Source organism: Quercus robur, chromosome 7 (genome assembly GCF_932294415.1).
Source record: "Quercus robur chromosome 7, dhQueRobu3.1, whole genome shotgun sequence".
In the NCBI taxonomy this organism is placed as follows: Eukaryota; Viridiplantae; Streptophyta; class Magnoliopsida; order Fagales; family Fagaceae; genus Quercus; species Quercus robur.
The window spans coordinates 3,723,439-3,741,468 of NC_065540.1; the positions used below are offsets into that span (position 1 = coordinate 3,723,439).

Here is an 18,030-nt window from a genome sequence, read left to right on the forward strand (position 1 = left end):
AACGTCCAAAGTCAAGGTCTCGCAACTGCCCCACCTATTCTTTCCTATATATTAGCCTTCACCTCTCTATTGGAATGCAAGCTTCAGTGGTCCCCTAGGTATAGCTTCCTCTCTTGCTACATGTATTTCAAAATTTCTTGCTCAACCAACTCGTTGAATCTGTAAAAAAGGCCAATTCTTTTGCTCCCTAAATTTCTTTTACGGAAACTTATTATAGGCCAAAAGAAAAAAGAAATATAGAAGTTGTAGATGGCAGGAGCAGAGGGAGGAAAATCCTTGGAGCAAACGCCAACTTGGGCAGTAGCAGTAGTGTGTTTTGTGCTGGTTGTAGTTTCTATCATCATTGAACATGTCATTCACTTAATAGGAAAGGTAAAGGCTATATTAGAAGTCTCTCTAGCAGTACTTATACAATTGTATATGGTTTTTCTTTGTATGTGTAATTAGTTGGGTTGGTAATGAATGATGATGTGCATTTTGCACCCTGCAGTGGTTAACAAAGAGACATAAAAGTGCTCTTTATGAAGCTCTTGAAAAGATAAAATCAGGTTTGCTAGATCTCTAATTATCAAACATATAATTTAGGACATAATATTTGTAGTTTGAGTCAGCTATTATTTAACTCAAGGATCTCTTTTACTCTTTCTCAGAGCTTATGCTATTGGGGTTCATATCCTTGCTCCTAACAGTAGGACAAGGACCTATTTCGAGTATATGCATAACAAAGGCTGTTGGGGCAACATGGCATCCCTGTAATAAAAATCAAGAGAAAAAACTAAACAAGGACGAAGAGAATGGCCACCGGAGGCTTCTAACAATTTCAGACTTTGGCGGCGGTGGTAATACTCGACGTGTTTTAGCCGCTGCAGGATATGACAAATGCGCAGACAAGGCATGTTGAATTATTTTCCTCAATAGTATTCTTTTTGCATGAAATATTTTGCCTCACGTAGTATTTAATCTGAAATTTGTACGAGTCATATAGTTATACCTTTTTTTCTTCCCCTTTCATGGGAACACCGTTCTTCATGGTTTGATATATTCTCATATTTCTTTATAAGTTACTAATACAATATATCAAAGACACCAAGGGTGGCTCTACAGCCAGCCTAGGGAGTTCAAATGAACCCCCGGCCTCGCCAAAAAAAAAAATTTTATATAAAATTTTTTTTTTTTTTTTTTACTCCTAAAATAAAATTTTGAACATTCAGACTCTAAATTTTGTTTAAACCCAATTGAAATAAACTTGAAATATTTTGTATGAAATATTTTGCCTCCGTAATATTTAATTTGAAATTTGTATGTGTCGATATAGTTATATTTGTACCTTTTTTTCTTCCCTCTTTCATGGGGGTCACCGTTCTTCATGGTTTGATATATTCTCATATTTCTTTGTAAGTTGCTAATACAATATATCAAAGACACCAGAGGCGGCTCTACAGCCAGCCCAAGGGGTTCAAATGAACCCCCTGGCCTAAAATATATATATATATATATATATAATTTTGTTTTTTTGTTTTTTTTGTTTTGACTCCTAAAATAAAATTTTGAACATTCCGACTCTAAATTTTGTTTAAACTCAATCGAAATAAACCTGAAATATGATTCTTTTAGTGCTATTTCCATAATATTTTTACAATAAAGGTTAAGTGGCAAGTTGTAATTGGCTTTTTATTTGAACCCATAATTGATGTCACTTTTTTATATATCTTTAATAACTTGACACCTAGATTTTATTGCATAAATGTTGTATCAATAGCACTATTATTAAAATTGCTCATTTGACGTTAATAAATAAATTTTCTCTCCGGACTCTAGCTTACTTTACCTTTGATGGTAAAATGAAACTATTTTTTCTTGCACTTTTCTTCTTCATCGGCAAAAAATTACACCATATCAACTATTCTTTATTTAAATATATGATTTTTTTTCTCATTCTCTCTTTCTCATTTTTATGTTTTCTTTCTGTCTAATCAAGTAATTTGATAAGTATTCTACAGTTTTTTGAGTCCAAAAAGTCTTTTAGTACTTGCTCCAATTCCAAGAGAATAACCACTTGTGTGGTTAAAAATCCATACACATCAAAAGCAAAATCTTATATCAGTTACTTTTTTTTTTCTTAGTTTCATGTTTACTCCCATACCTACCCTTGTATGTGTTACTATTCTTCTTTATCATATATTTTAATTTAATTGGTATTGCATACGATTATAATGAATTATTATTAATTTGACAAATTTTATGATTATTTATTTAATTATATTTATTTATACGTTTAATTGTTGTTGCTTTACGTACCTATCTTTAAACTATTAATAATTTTTTTAAACTATTGTATAGTATAGTTGCATGGTATACTATTAGAATATTATGTTGCATGTTATATGAAAACTTTATATATATATATATATATATATATAATTAATCGTTTTATTTTTTACTCTCCACAACAAAATCCTAGCTTAAGACATTAATGACCCCCCCTAGAAAAAAATCCTAGAGCCGCCACTAAGACACCCTTTTTAATCCAAAAATTTAATGTAGTTTATTCTCATTTATCTTGGTAAGTTGCTAATACAATATTATGTCAAAGAAACAATTTTACTCTTAAACATTTTATGTAGTTTATTTATTCTCATATTTCTTTGTAAGTTGCCAATACAATATGTCAGGCCTAGGACACCATTTTAATCCAATGTAGTTAATAAATTTAGACTCGATAATAAATATTAATAACTAATTTTGTCATTATCGTCTAAATGTGGGACTAAGCATACTAATCAGCCACATCATTTATAATATAAACATTTTGGGTGAATATGTGCAGGGTAAAGTTTCTTTTGTCTCAACGAAAGGCATCCACCAACTCCATATCTTCATCTTTGTGCTTGCGGTTTTCCACGTACTTTACTGTATAATCACTATGGCTTTAGGCAAAGCAAAGGTATCAATAATCAATCTGAATCGTTCTCTCATCAATGCAACATTTTGCTGAACTTTTTTGCCTTATGCAGATGAGAAAGTGGAAGGCATGGGAAATGGAAACAAGGACAGCTGACTACCATTTCTCCAATGGTAGGTTTCACCTACGTACCATGAGAGCAACATATAATAGGTCTTGTGATATAAAAATAAATAGAAATTATAATATTTTTCATGTGAAAATAATGTTTCAATTACAATTTAACACCTCTAACAAGTATGAAAAAATTGTTTCCTTAACATTGCTTACAAAGTTGCAAACATATTATATGTACCCTTATCCCTAGTTATAAATTATTCAGCGTTCCTCTAATGTTAGATGAGATCATAAGAGATTATATTGTCCCAAAATATGAACTTCTAATAAAAGATTCATAGATAATTAGCAATACAATGATATTAAAGCTCAAGCTTTAGTATCAAGCTTTTACACGAACGTCTTATGATACTGCATGTGTGATTAAAAAAAGTGAGGTTTGTGATGCAGACCCAGAAAGATTTAGGTTTGCCAGGGACACATCATTTGGGCGGCGGCACTTAAGCTCTTGGAGCCGATCATCAGTCCTCCTATGGACCGTGAGCACCAAAAACTCAAAAAGGCTTGTCTACATATTACTTTTTAAAAGCTAGAAAAAAAAAGAAAAAAAAATACATAAAATTTGCATTTTCCAAATTTGCAGGTTTGTTTCTTCCAACAGTTTTTTGGATCAGTCCCCAAAGTTGATTACTTGACCCTGCGCCATGGTTTTATTGTTGTAAGCTAGCCTCCTATACTTGTAGTCTACAATGCCATTTTTTGTTGTTGCCAAGAGCTCCTGATTCATTTGATAATTGATTTCTTCAGGCACATCTAGCACCTGAGAGTCAAACAAAGTTTAATTTCCAGAGATACATCAAGAGGTCACTTGAAGAGGATTTCAAAGTCGTTGTTGGTATAAGGTGCGTGCTCTTAGCTGTTGAGCCATCCAAATAATTGACAAATGTTATGCTGGATCATGTACAGATTCAATTCTACTTGTGTTTTTATAGAGGATAAAATGCAGCATTTGATATTTGTGTGCATTGTGAAAGAACTATCACTAATTAGGACAATTGACATTCTTTTTCACACTTGCAGCCCAGCAATTTGGTTTTTTGCCGTATTGTTTCTACTATTTAATACCCATGGTAAGCCTTCCTTTCTTTTTCTACTTTCGATTATTTTTTGGGGGAGGGCAAGAGCATGGTGAGTGCAACATTCTCGTTCACAGGAGCTAGTAATTTGAATGGAGAAGTTTCCTAATAAAAATCTTTGGAAAGTTCTTAGTTTACACTATACTAGCAATGTAAACTTACATTATAGTGTAGAAACAAAATGTGTACTAGTAAAATGTAAACTTATGGAGTCCAAAATCTTTTACCCTTTGAAGGATACAAAACAAATGAACAAGATATCATGTTATATTAGTCATAGAACTTAGCCAAGAGTTTAGTGACACTACCTGAACTCCCCTATGTAGATAACATAAGTTCAAATCCCCCTACTCGTTTTAACCCCCAAAAATAAAAGTTAGTCATCTTTTTTTTTTTTTTTTTTTTTAATTTACAGGTTGGTATTCTTATCTGTGGCTGCCCTTCCTTCCACTGTTTGTAAGCATCATCTTGGCACATTTCACATATTCACTTTGTTGGACACTCCAGCAAACGCATCTAATTGCTGATATGGTGCTTCTGTAGATAATTTTACTGGTTGGGACAAAGCTACGAGTCATTATAACCATGATGGGTTTGAGAATTCAAGAGAGGGGAGGGGTCGTTAAAGGAACTCCACTAGTTCAGCCTGGTGATGACCTTTTTTGGTTCAATCGCCCTTGCCTCATTATTTATCTAATCCACTTTGTTCTCTTTCAGGTACTACTATCAAATATTGTATTGTATGCCATTAATCCACTTTATATTTTCATCCATTCCTGATCATTCTTTTGTTCTTGCAGAATGCCTTTCAACTGGCCTTCTTTGTGTGGACTTGGGTAAACCATCCAGCTACTAACTCTAGTTTTAAAAAATTGACTGGTTTTCCTAACAAAATCCCAAAATTGATTTTTATTATTTCCAATGTAACCAGCATCAATTTGGCTTAAAATCTTGCTTCCATGAGAAGTTGGAAGAGGTGATCATCAGGATATCTATGGGGTGAGTTTCATACTGACAATTCCCTAAACGAATGAAACTTGAATTTAATGATGCTGGTGATTGTTGCCATTTGAGCAGGGTCCTCATACAGATTCTATGCAGCTATGTGACTCTTCCTCTATATGCTTTGGTAACACAGGTAAGACTAGCTGCCCTAAATATGCAGAGGAAATAAATAATTCAATAATTCATCAACCAAGTATTATTCCATGTTGATTGTCAATCTTTTTATTCATTGGCATAAAGAAATCTAAATGATTCATGACAACTGACAGATGGGTTCGAACATGAAGCCAACAATCTTCAACGAAAGAGTGGTAAATGCACTACGAACGTGGCACCACAAAGCAAAGAAAAACATAAAACAGAATCAACATTCAACCAGTACGCCAGACACCCCAATGCATTCCATGTCTCCTGTCCATCTTCTTCATCACTACCAAGGTGAACGTGACAGCATTCATAAAACGCAAAGGATGTCAAATTTCAATAATGAAGGTTGGGATATGAATGGCCCCCATTCATCCTCTCACCACCATGATCAGATATCATTGCCCAAGAACCAGAGAAACCATGGACAAGAAAAGAGCAGTTCTCATGAGCCAAGCTCCATACATTCACCTTCATCTCATCATTCATTTCATGTTCAGCATGAAAGTGACGTTCACTCAATAGATTTCTCATTTGACAATAGCTAGATTAAAAAATTACAGATAAGTGAAAAAAAAAATTATATAAAAATAAAGAGGAAAAAGGTAATGTAGAGATAGAGATCTAGAGGTCTGAAGAGACTTTAGAACCAGAAGACAGTCACCAGCCTGCCTAGCAGCCATTCTGTAGGTGTGGCAACACTCTGTATCTTTTGTTCATTTATGCAACACCAATCATAGACTAAAAAATGATAAAACTTTCTGGAAAGATTTATATTTGAAGATATCAGCACCATCAAAGTTCACAATGGTGTTTAGAGGATAGTTTCAGGAGAGGAATAATAAAAAGGAAGACCATCTTCTTCCCTTCCACTCAATTCATGGCGCTCAGCCACCCCTTAGAACAAAGGAAAGAATTAGCTCCAAACTAGTTTGGAGCTATCTTGCTCAAACTCAGTGTGGTGATTGAAGAAACCACTCGTGTAGTTTTGATCACATAACTTTTTTAATAAGTGATGAGACTTGTTTAACTATACACATAGATAGTATTATAAATCACCATGTAGGTGGGGAGGAGATAGCTCCATCCCAGTTTGGAGCTAAACTTTACCCGAGGGAGGGGTAAACATAAGAGTGTACATACATAAAAGTAACTGCCGAATGCAGACTTCCAACAGCTAGAGGGGGAAAAAAATACTAAATAAGAAGTGCCAAAATCCAAGGTACCGAATGAAATGAATAAAACAGAGGAAATTTTGGAATCATGTCATGCCAAATTCATTACATACAAAAAAAAAAAGAAAAAAAAGAAAAAGAAAGAGGACATTTTATAAGTCATTGTAGGAATAACAATAGAGAATCATAAAGATCAGGACATTCTCCTCTAGCGCTAGGAAGTCACTTATTTAATAATGTAAGCATCAAGCACCACTCTACTACCAAAGCAATTATTCTTCCCTGACCAAATGAATTCAACAGTTCTCTAGAACAATATAATATCGAAAGCTACTGGATTTGGAAGAATGGAAAACATTTTCAATTTCAACACTTAATTATGGGTAGTTGATATTCATCTACAAAATTTTCATGTTTTGTTCTGTTTTATATGACTATCTTGTTTCATAAGACACAATCATCCCCTAATGAGAATAAAAATCCAAATACATATGTACATACTAAATCAACACACTGCAAACCAATCAATCACACTCACCAACACTACATAACCGGCAATCATAAGCAGAAACCTCTGGTTTCCACAAGGCAGAAAGCTGACAGAGAAGTGATAGAATAGCATGAATTTCAATACAGTTGTCTCAGAGCTTTGAATCAAACATTATTTAGCCAGACCAACGATAAAAATATCAGCAACATTTCAGCTGTAGCTACTAACAGGAAGCTATTTTGAGTATATTTCGCAATAACTTCTCTGTTTTAACTAACACACATCACATGGTACCAGGAGTGAATGCGATTAACATTGAGTCTGTAACTTAATTGTAGCACTCACAATTACCCTCAACAACAATTTCTAACACTAACGAAAATTCGGTCATTACCATGTAGCATACTATTATATGTACTGCCCATCCGGCAGCCAATTCATATTCAACCCAACAGAATCTAGAAAGCTAGATATAACTATATAAAAATGGTTTTTCTAACTAGTGAAAGTAACAACAATCATCTGACGCCCCATAAGTTTGCTATCATATCATTTGATTTATCAGCACAGAACTAGAAGGTCTAACAAAAATGCTTCACTTCACTTATAATGCATTACAGGAACAATCTCGACATTAGCAACAGATAACACAGTGGTGATTGTGAATCTGTGATGAGAGGCTGCTAATCTTTTCAACAACACTCTTGGCAGTAAAAAGCTCTAACCATCCAAATCATAATTCCAATATGCCTAGGGAGGCATTTCACCTAGCTATATGAGGACCAATTTGAAGGTCCATTCTATTCATCAAACATATCTATTAATCATATTGAATTAAGGCATAGAAAACACAGAAATTTGAACAAACAAAGGTACTATTATTTAAATTAGATATTATAAATACATTGATGAAACCACAACAGAGTTCTTAAAATAACTTTCAACAACTACACTTATTAAGAAAGCCACAATTCAAACACATTAAACCTTCTTCTTTCAGAGAAAGTCTTTTACTGGCCACCGCGAAGACGAAGAACAAGGTGAAGAGTGGACTCCTTTTGAATGTTATAATCAGCGAGAGTCCTCCCATCCTCCAATTGCTTACCAGCAAAGATCAGCCTCTGCTGATCCGGAGGGATTCCCTCCTTATCTTGAATCTTCGCCTTCACATTATCGATCGTATCAGAACTCTCCACCTCCAGAGTAATCGTCTTCCCAGTCAGAGTCTTGACGAATATCTGCATACCTCCACGGAGCCTCAACACCAAATGCAGAGTCGATTCCTTCTGAATATTATAATCGGCGAGGGTGCGACCGTCCTCTAACTGTTTTCCGGCGAAGATGAGCCTCTGCTGGTCCGGAGGGATCCCTTCCTTGTCTTGGATCTTCGCCTTGACATTATCGATGGTGTCGGAGCTCTCTACCTCCAACGTGATCGTCTTCCCCGTTAGGGTTTTGACGAAGATCTGCATGCCTCCACGGAGCCTCAACACGAGGTGGAGCGTTGACTCTTTCTGGATGTTGTAGTCGGCGAGGGTACGACCGTCCTCCAATTGTTTACCGGCGAAGATGAGCCTCTGCTGGTCCGGGGGAATGCCTTCCTTGTCCTGGATCTTGGCCTTGACGTTGTCTATGGTGTCGGAGCTCTCCACCTCCAGGGTGATGGTTTTTCCGGTTAGGGTTTTCACGAAGATCTGCATCTTTGGATGGATGTGAGTAAAAGAAAAAGAGAAAGATTGTGAGAGAGAATTATTAGGGAGACGATGATATTCGAGAGATGTTTGTATGAGGGAGTAGGGGAAGTAGAGGTGATTTATATAGAAGACGTAGTCTGCCGACTCAATGACGTAATGGGATGCGTGTGATCCGGAACCGGAACTTACGACAAAGCAGCGGTGGAGATGAAAAAGAGTTGTTGGGAGGGTTGGTATTCTGGTGTGTTTGGATAAAATTTATTTTGCTAAAATTAGAAACTGAAAACTGAAAATGCTGTAGCAAAATAATTTTTAAATGTGTGAATAGTACTTTAAGTCCCATTTTTAATGAAAAAATTGATAAAAAACGAAATTTGTGAATTTATAAACAGTGCATAGACCCATTGATCGACAGAAAAGTAAAAAAAACATGGCCAAACAGTACTTTACTGTTGCGCTTGTCTTCTGAAACGTGTGTAGAAAAAAAAAAAATGCAAAACGCAGAAATGGAACAAACGCAGTATGCAAACAGATACTAGGCTTCTAGCATTTCTAGGAAATTATACTGTACGTTCTCTCCAAGTAGTTTTAGAATTTTTTTTTTTTTTTTCAATTTTTTGATAAAATTCTAGAAATTTCTTGGTTGTGTACCGTTGCCAAATGCAATTTAAAAAATAAAAAAATTAAAAATTAATAATAAAAAAACCCTTAATTTAGGTAAGTTGCGGTGTTTAAATTGACTTGCTGCCTGCCTAAAAACCCACGACCACGAGTATTGTCGACCAAATAGTTAGGTTGACTCTTAAGAGGACATCTAACGGGGGCTATAGGCTAATACATCTATAAATGACAACTTGCTTTTGACCAAATCAATGGGTGAAACCATGGTTTTAAAAACCGAATCGGGCATTGGACGGTTTTTTTTTTAATTTCCGGTTCAACCCCGGTTTTTACCCGATTTTTGATTGGCTTTGGGGGTTTTAACCAGACCGAACTGGCTCTCGATTCTCGAATGAACTGGTCAAACCGATCGGTTCGGTCTGATTTTTAAAACTATGGGTGAAACCAATTAAAATTTTCACCAACTCACCCAGGTGGATTGAATTTAGGGTAACAAATGAACCAAACCATTTATAAACAGTTTAAACTTGGCTTGATAAAAAGTTCATTCATATTTACTTATTTATAAATAAGTCAAGCTTAAATTTTGATTTTGGGTTTGTTTAATTTTTTTTTTAGTGATTTTTAACCTATGGTGTTCATTCCTAATGATAGCTCTTTATCATTAGACCAAGACACCAATCAGTTTTTGGTGTAGGCGAGAATTGAACCCCAGATCTCTTATTCAACCATTAGAGACTTTACCAGTTGAGCTAACTAGAACCCATGTTTTAGGTTTTTTTTATTAAACCTAGATGCAAATCTTGTGAAAATTATTTGTAGGCTTGATTTTTAATGTTCAATAATTTTTTGAACTTTATTTGTAGGCTTAATTTATGCTCAAGCCAAGCTTGAACATTCTAATTTTGTTGTCGAGCTGAGCTTGAACATTCACTACTTGACAAAGTTTGGCTCCTTTACAACCCTAGTTAAACTTTAGGCAACTCTCACAATGACAAATTAAACTCTTTAATTAATTTTAATGATGTCAATTTAAATTTCACACTTTTGGAACAACTATAATGAGAGCTTTCTATTTATATCTCCTGTTAGGAATCACTTAAATATTTGAAGGAAATAAATTATTTTGATTTTCAAGGTATGATGTCCTAATAAGCTTTTAAAAATAAAATTTTGAAATAATTATTTTGGTACCCCAAACACCAAAAATTATGCTACATCAAAGGTGCTAAAATTTAAGAAAACAAGTGACATGCTACAATGATCTTTGTTACTATTATTTAACTAGCTTATAACCCCATGCATATGTATGGATATATTTAAAAGATACACATTAAGACGCTTAGTCTAATAATCTTACATATATAATTAAAATATTATTGATAGACATTTTTATATTTTTTTAACTCTTTAAAAGGTCTTGTAAGAATGTTATTAGATAGAAAATGTAAATTGTCAATGTTTTAAATATTTTTATGTTCATTAATTATAGACTCTTAGGTTTTTGTACGCAATAACTCACTTGAATGGATATTTATGATATGGTCCCACATTTAATTCCAAAATTAAGAAATAAAACTCTCTCTCTAAAAATAAATAATTTAGGACACATGGCGCAAAATTGGACTTCAATTGTAGAATCTAATTAGATTTTCTCTAAGTTTTACCTATTAATATATATATATATATATATATATATATACACACACATATATTTTTGTGCCAAATGAATTGTTTTTAGTTATAAAAAAAGACTCATAAATATAAAATCATTCAAACTCTCTCTTCTTCTAATTTTATATATAGTGTTAGATATATGATTATGTTTTTTATGATTTATTTATATTAGACTCGTCATTTTCTACTCTAAATTAACTCATTTGTCACAAAAATTAAAAAACTTCGATTAGGTAGAACACGTGCCGTAAAATTAAACTCTAATTGAAATCCAATTTTTACACTGAACTAACTAAGTTGGTTCAAAACTTTAAAAATTTTGATTAGATGGGACACGTGGCGCAAAATTAGACTCTAATTGAATTCCAATTTAAAATCTAATTGGATTTTCTCTCAGTTCTACTTATTAATATATATATATATATATATATATATAAATGACTTATAAACTTGAATTGTTTTTAGTTCTACAAAAAAAAAAAAAAAAGACTCATAAACATATAATCATTCAAAGATTGTGTTTTTTATGGTTTACTTATATTGGACTCTTCGTTTTTTACACTAAATTAACTCATTTGATACAAAATTTAAAAAACTTAGATTAGATGGGACACATGTCGCAAAATTAAACTGTAATTGAAATCCAATTTTTACATTGAATTAATTCACTTAGCACAAAAATTTAAAAACTTAGATTAGATGGGACACATGGCGCAAAATTAGACCCTAATTGAATTCCAATTTGAAATTTAATTGGATTTTCTCTTAGTTTTACCTATTATTATACATATATATATATATATATATATATTTATATAGATTCCTTTCTTTCTCTTTGTTGTGCTTCTCTCTTTCTCTCTCCCAGTCTCTTCTCTCTCCTGTATACTCCATCTCTCTATCTCATCCTTTTCTCTTTATTCCTCCTCTCACCACCTCCACTCCACTGCGAACCACCAAGGTCATCTTAGATTTCTGCTTTAGATTAGCAAACCCATCTCTCCACCACATTAAATTCCTCTCCTACCTTAAGTTTGATTCAATTTGGGTTGATGTTGGTTATTGTGATTTTGGGTGTGGTGGTGATCGTCACTCGTTGGGTTGATGTGTGTTCAAGAGATTTTTCCTTTCTGCTGTTGCCACTAATATAAGTTTGTGTGAGTGAGACCTCTGTGTTTTGCTGGGTTGCATGGTGGTTAGTAGTTGTAGTTAGGTTGGATTAGTGGTTGCAATGTGGGTTTGGGAGGTTTGTGATTTGATTTTGGATGGCGGTCATGGTGGTGGTGGTGGCAGTGGCGGTAGTTTTGGATGGCCATTATGTTTTGGGTGTGGTAGGTTGTGACCTTGTATGGATTGTGGTGGTTGGGGGATGTGGGTGTGGGTGGTGGTGGTGGTGGTGGCGGTGGTGGTGGTTGTTGATATGGTCCTAATGGTGGTGTGGTTGGTTTTAAAATTTTGTTTATTTATATTATTTTAATGTTTTATATGCTAAAATAGAGAATGAGAAGTAGGGTGTATTTTTACATGATGTATTAAAGTAGATAAGTAACTTTTTAGAGTGATGTGAATTCTTGAACATAATTCAAAAATATTTAACAATTATTTTAGAAAATTTAATTTGATTTATGTATCAAATCATTTATCTTTAATTATATGTAAGAAAGACATAAATGTGACGAATAATGCAAGATATATATATATATATATATATATATAATTTTTCTTTTTCTTTTTGGTACTTAGCAAAGAGAGAACTAGGCCCAATTGGGTCCCCTCTCTCGCCGGCTTTGGACTTCCTTGATTATTGGTTGAGGAGCCACTTTAAAGTATACGTGGTGGAGCATGGCTATCTGGATCCTTATGTCTTCCAGGGTAGTTGCATGATCCCTTGTGTTTTATTTGATTGAGTTTAGTGTGGCTGCTAAATGCTCAGATTCTACCAATACAAGGCTTCTCTGTAGCCCCGTCTCCAGGCTATGTATGGTATTTCTCTTATTGTCAGTAGAGAGGAGGTGTGATGTGTCCTTCCTCTGAACGTACTAGGAGATCGAAGCATCCCTTTGTGATCAATTGGCCTGCACAATTTTTCATTATGAAGGCAGCCATCCCAGATTGTTCATCTTAGACTCCTACGTCTTTGTTCAATAGTTAATAAGTCTTAGACGACTACTTCCAACAAGTATTAGGATTTACCATGTAATATGTATTCCCTAAATGAAAGTAATGTTGTAGTATTGTGTACTCTTGTTGGGGTTGGGTCCTAGTTCCTTAAAGAATTTTTGTCCTTGGAGCTCGTTTGGACTAAAACCGTATGAAGGGCTTGACGGAGGTATGGAAGTTTTTCCTCAAATGTAATTTTGTGTGTTCTTCCAAATAGTCTAGGGTATGGCACATTGCTCAATAGTTAACACTAATCATAGACAAAGACTAAAAAATGACAAACTAGTCTTTATGTTTTCTGGAAAGATATAGCCTAGCCATCCAAGTTCTTGTTGAAGATATCAGCTTTATCAAAGTTCACAATGGTGTTTAGAGGATAATTTCATAGAAGAAGAAAAAAAAAAAAAAACCCAAAATAGGGATGAACAACATTTACCCTTCCACTGAATTCATGGCGCCCGGCCAACCATATAAAGCACTAGGAGTGGCAATTCGTGTTCGTGTGTCGGGTTCATATCATGTCAACTCATGTGTATCCGATTATATGAGTCAACACTAACTTGACATGTTTATTAAACGAGTCAAGATTCCTCAATCCTAACACGACCTATTTATTAAACAAGTTAGTCGTGTCAACCTGTTTATCAAATTTTATCAAAATGAAGAAAATTTTTTATGAAAAAACAAAAAAATAAATATTTTAAATATAAAATTCAAAACTAATGAGTAACTGCATCTCAAATAATCATTCAAAACTAAAGCATATCTCAATATTACAAATAATTAATCACAATATGTAAAAGAAAATAAATCACAACAACTATTAAGCTTATATACCTAGGGTTTGAAGGGTATATTGGTAAAACTTCATTTTATTAAATGGGTTAAACGAGTTTCATAGGTTGAACACTAACCCAACCAGTTTATCAAACGGGTCCATCGTGTCAACCTGAATATGACATGAACTCATTAAGCCTTAGCCTATAACTTGTTAATTTCGTGTCATGTCGGGTTCGCAAGTCGTGTCCACTACTACACATGTGTGGTAGTGGTACACTCATGGTTACTCCAAGGACTTATAAACCATGAGTGGGGCGCATCTCCAACCGATGTGGGACTAGGGTGTCACAAGGTCAAAGCACCCCAAAAATCCCAAACACCACACTCGGGGCCGAGAACAAAACCGTGCGGGCTTGGCTCCCCAAAGTGGACAGACTGCTAATGGTGGGAAATAACCCCACAATCTCTATTAAGAGAATGAAAATTTTGAATAATTTATTTAAATAAAAATTATATATATATATATATATATAATTTTTTTTTTTTGCTCGAATGTATAATCAATCTCATGCAATTCATTTAAAAATAATGACTTTAAAACAAGTGAGTAACTGCCCTAAAAATTAAAATTGTATATTCATAGCTTTCATGTTTAGAAAGACTTTCAATTAAATTTAATTGAACCGAAATGAATTGAAATGCTATGTTAATATAACTTAATAAAAATGCAGCAACAATAAATGATATGCTTAAGATTTTAGATATTACGAATTTGAGATATATATATATATATATATATTAATAAATTTGGATTTAGAATAGGGGATCTCAACCTAAACATGTCTTTTCCCTATAGAATAGAATCGGACAAAAATGGACCAAAGTAGACCAAAATGGATCGAAGTGGTCCGATTGGACTGAATTGGACCAAATAGAATAGAATCGGATTGAATGAGAACAAGGTGGACCAGAATGGACCAAATAAAACCAAAGTAGAGCGAATAGGATTAAGTGTACCAATATGGACTGAAAAGAATTTGAGGGGACCGAAATGGACCAAATAAGAACGAAGAGACAGATTAGGACCAAAGTGGACATAATGGACCAAATAGGAACAAATAGGACAGAATAGGACCAAGTTGGGCCGAATAGGACCAATGCCGACTGAATAGTACCGAAGTGGATAAAATGGACTGAATAGGACCAATGTGGACTGAATAGGTCTGAAGTTAACAGAGTAGGACCAATGTGGATGGAATGGACCAAATTGGACCCAAATGGACCAGATTAAACCAGAGTGGACCGAAGAGGACAGGATGGACCAAATAGAACTTTCGAATATTTATTATTTTTATTGCATTTTTAGGACTCATATTTCTAATTTCTATTTTATTTGTATTGTTTTACTCAAAATTAAAGAGTTTAGCCCAAATATAATAAAATTTCATACTTTTCTACCCAAAAATTAAGAAGAAAAAAAAAATTTTGAGCTAAACTTAAAAATGCAACATATGAAAAGAATCAATTAAGGCCCAATTAGTCCAAAATGGACCGAAGAGAACCAAAATTGAACAAGTGGACCAAATTGGATCAAATGAGACCTAATTGAACCGAATATAAATTTTTTAATTTTTAGGGAGAAAAAATTAACTTCAACAAATTTTAGAGAAAAAAGTATAAATTATATTACAATTATAAAATAATTATTTATTTCCACATATTGTGTGGGTCTGCGACTAATTAAATATAACAATCAGAAAATTTTAATAAGAATTCTATGGAAGTTCCAAAAGTAATTAGTTCCCACTACGTAATAGTATATATAATCTTGCAAAGGCATCCATCTTTGGATTCTAATGCTTAGTAACTAATGTTTCTACAAGTGACTTCAATAAATCCCTGGACATACGAGAAGCACATATCTTGTGCATATTTTGATAATATTAATACAATCAATCAGTAAAGTAAAAATTAAACAGAAAGTGTAACTAATGGTATTTATACACACCAACAGATATCAAAGTAATTAATTTATAACTGACACATTACAAATGGACATCAGGCATCAGACATAAGTTAGGAAGCAATCATACATTCAATAACATAAGAAGTTCTACTGATAAATGAGTTGTAGCATTTTGAGTTTCTTGCATAAAGAATGTTAAACTTAAGGGAGAAATTCAAAACGAAAAGTATTCTATTAAGATGGCAGAGATTGGGCTTGGTCAAGCTTTGGGGTTCCTAGGGTGTGATATGGCTAGAGAATTTATCTAAAATATGACTGAGTGGACAACCACTCAGTGTGTAATGGATTCACTTTAACTACTTCCAATTAGATGGCCAACTAAATTAGAACATTGTGGTTAAGATGAGTGAGGAAAAGTCTAAAAATATGGGTTTAATGCCATCTAAAGGTGATGCCTCAATTTCCTTTATTTTATTTTTATTCTTCAGAAGTGCCTCAATTAACTTTATCTTTAGCTCAAAGGTAACACTAAAAAGGAGAGTCCCTCCAATCTAAAAGTATAGATAAAAAAAGGTATACCTTTAACTTTATGTAAATTTACCATGAATGCATTCTTCATTATACAAGAAAAGAGGCTGCTAATGGGTGAATAGATCTGTTTGCCTCGACAACAAGGACGGAACTAGGATTTGAAGTTGAGGGGGGCAAATATAATTTTTCTTGGGCTTATTTTCTAAAATCTTAAATATATACCTATTGATTCATGCTTGGTATCTATTGTACGGGGATGGGCCCAAGCCCCCCCAGGCTTGTATAGGGATGGGCCCCAGGCCCCATGGGCCTTGGGCCCAAGCCTCGCAATACATTATATGACCTTGTCCCCATTCCGGACCTTTAGCCTTGATCCAAACGCCTCAAGGCCCAATCTGGGCCCAAGAGCTGAGATAAGACTGCATCGTCCTGGATACCCAAAGCAGGCCCATCCCGAGCGTCTCTAACCTAGTTGGAGGTGTCATTGCTCGGAGACACCCTGTACTCGGTTGCCCGGTAGTGCCTTCGGAAATATCGCTGCCAAGCCGGCTTTTGGAGGTGAGAATCAGTTCCAATGCCATTAACACCTCTTCGACGGAACATCCACTTTGAGATGATGGAATTGGACCCCCATTCGCACTAGTAAGGGGGAGTAATCATAACACCTCCACTTATCTTAGCTTATAAATAGGAGAAGAGAATGAGGAAGGTGGGGGGAAAAATTGGGGAGAGAACATTGAGAAAAAAGTACGATCACGCCAAGAGAGAAAGGGAGCAACTCTATGAGGTAAAGAGAGGGATTTGAGGAAACGGGAGTGTATTTGGATCTCCGAGCATAGGACCACCCATAGTAGGAAACCAAAAGCCCACAATACAAATAGATTGTGAGCCCAAGTAGAGGTTGAGCCCAATAACCATATTTTGGGTACGCACATCTACTATTTAATATTTAAAAAAAAATTTGCCCGGGGGGGGGGGGGGGGGCACAGCCCCCCTCAGCTTGTACATGGTTCCGTCCCTGCTTAGCAAGCACCCTGTAGGTGAGATTAGTCTGTGACAAGAAGCTTTTTTTTTTTTTTTTTTAATGTAACTAAATGTGGTGGGTTGGTAGCTACCCAAACAATCTCAACAGTGTAGTTTTAAAATCCTTACCTGTAGTTTGTTAATTGCCCAGTTAGGTTTATCATCATAGCTTCAAACATCTCTACTAAGCCAACATTTTTTTTTGAACATCTTCTTCCAAACTCTCTTTGTGAAATAGCACTCAATATACAAATGATTTCTTGTATAATATTTTGGATTGCTTTGATTTCTTATCATGATGATGATAAACTTAGAATCTAATGCCGGCTTAGTAGATTAGTTACATAAATGGTTTGTTTCACTTAGATATCCAAAAATTAAAAATAGACTACAAAATTGTTTTCATCTCTAAAGTTTACTAAAAGTTCAATTTTAGTAAACTTTAAAATGTTTATTTCCCCCCCCCTTAACTTTTATAAACAATTTTACTTCATGTCACTTTGTCTATCTTTGTTAGTTTATATGCTGCATGGTCTAGCTGAGTTTCAAGGCTTTTGGCAATCTAAATCCAATATCCTTCATCATACTCTACGTCATTTTTGGGTTGGATTA

The 18,030-nt window shown here is 34.4% G+C and overlaps 2 protein-coding genes across 5 annotated transcripts in view; one reads left to right on the forward strand and one right to left on the reverse strand.

Moving 5' to 3' along the window:
- The window catches only part of LOC126691803 (MLO-like protein 6), a 57,155-nt gene that overhangs the window by 12,493 nt on the left and 26,632 nt on the right, over nucleotides 1–18,030 (forward strand). Inside the window, exons 1-15 of one of the 4 annotated variants that reach the window (XM_050386968.1) lie at nucleotides 101–372; nucleotides 491–548; nucleotides 651–892; nucleotides 2,828–2,944; nucleotides 3,015–3,075; nucleotides 3,470–3,558; nucleotides 3,663–3,737; nucleotides 3,827–3,921; nucleotides 4,100–4,149; nucleotides 4,571–4,611; nucleotides 4,699–4,872; nucleotides 4,956–4,991; nucleotides 5,087–5,154; nucleotides 5,233–5,293; nucleotides 5,430–6,235. In XM_050386968.1, the coding sequence (XP_050242925.1) occupies nucleotides 250–372; nucleotides 491–548; nucleotides 651–892; nucleotides 2,828–2,944; nucleotides 3,015–3,075; nucleotides 3,470–3,558; nucleotides 3,663–3,737; nucleotides 3,827–3,921; nucleotides 4,100–4,149; nucleotides 4,571–4,611; nucleotides 4,699–4,872; nucleotides 4,956–4,991; nucleotides 5,087–5,154; nucleotides 5,233–5,293; nucleotides 5,430–5,852 (1,713 nt within the window). In that variant the 5' untranslated portion in view covers nucleotides 101–249 and the 3' untranslated portion in view covers nucleotides 5,853–6,235. Of the gene's footprint in view, nucleotides 1–100; nucleotides 373–490; nucleotides 549–650; nucleotides 893–2,827; nucleotides 2,945–3,014; nucleotides 3,076–3,469; nucleotides 3,559–3,662; nucleotides 3,738–3,826; nucleotides 3,922–4,099; nucleotides 4,150–4,570; nucleotides 4,612–4,698; nucleotides 4,873–4,955; nucleotides 4,992–5,086; nucleotides 5,155–5,232; nucleotides 5,294–5,429 lie in introns of those variants that run through there. The other 3 variants (XM_050386967.1, XM_050386966.1, XM_050386965.1) reach the window with 3 other exon arrangements.
- On the reverse strand, nucleotides 7,827–8,898 carry LOC126691807 (polyubiquitin 11). Its single transcript, XM_050386981.1, has one exon. The coding sequence runs from the start codon at nucleotides 8,667–8,669 to the stop codon at nucleotides 7,980–7,982; it is 690 nt and encodes a 229-aa protein (XP_050242938.1). The 5' UTR covers nucleotides 8,670–8,898; the 3' UTR covers nucleotides 7,827–7,979.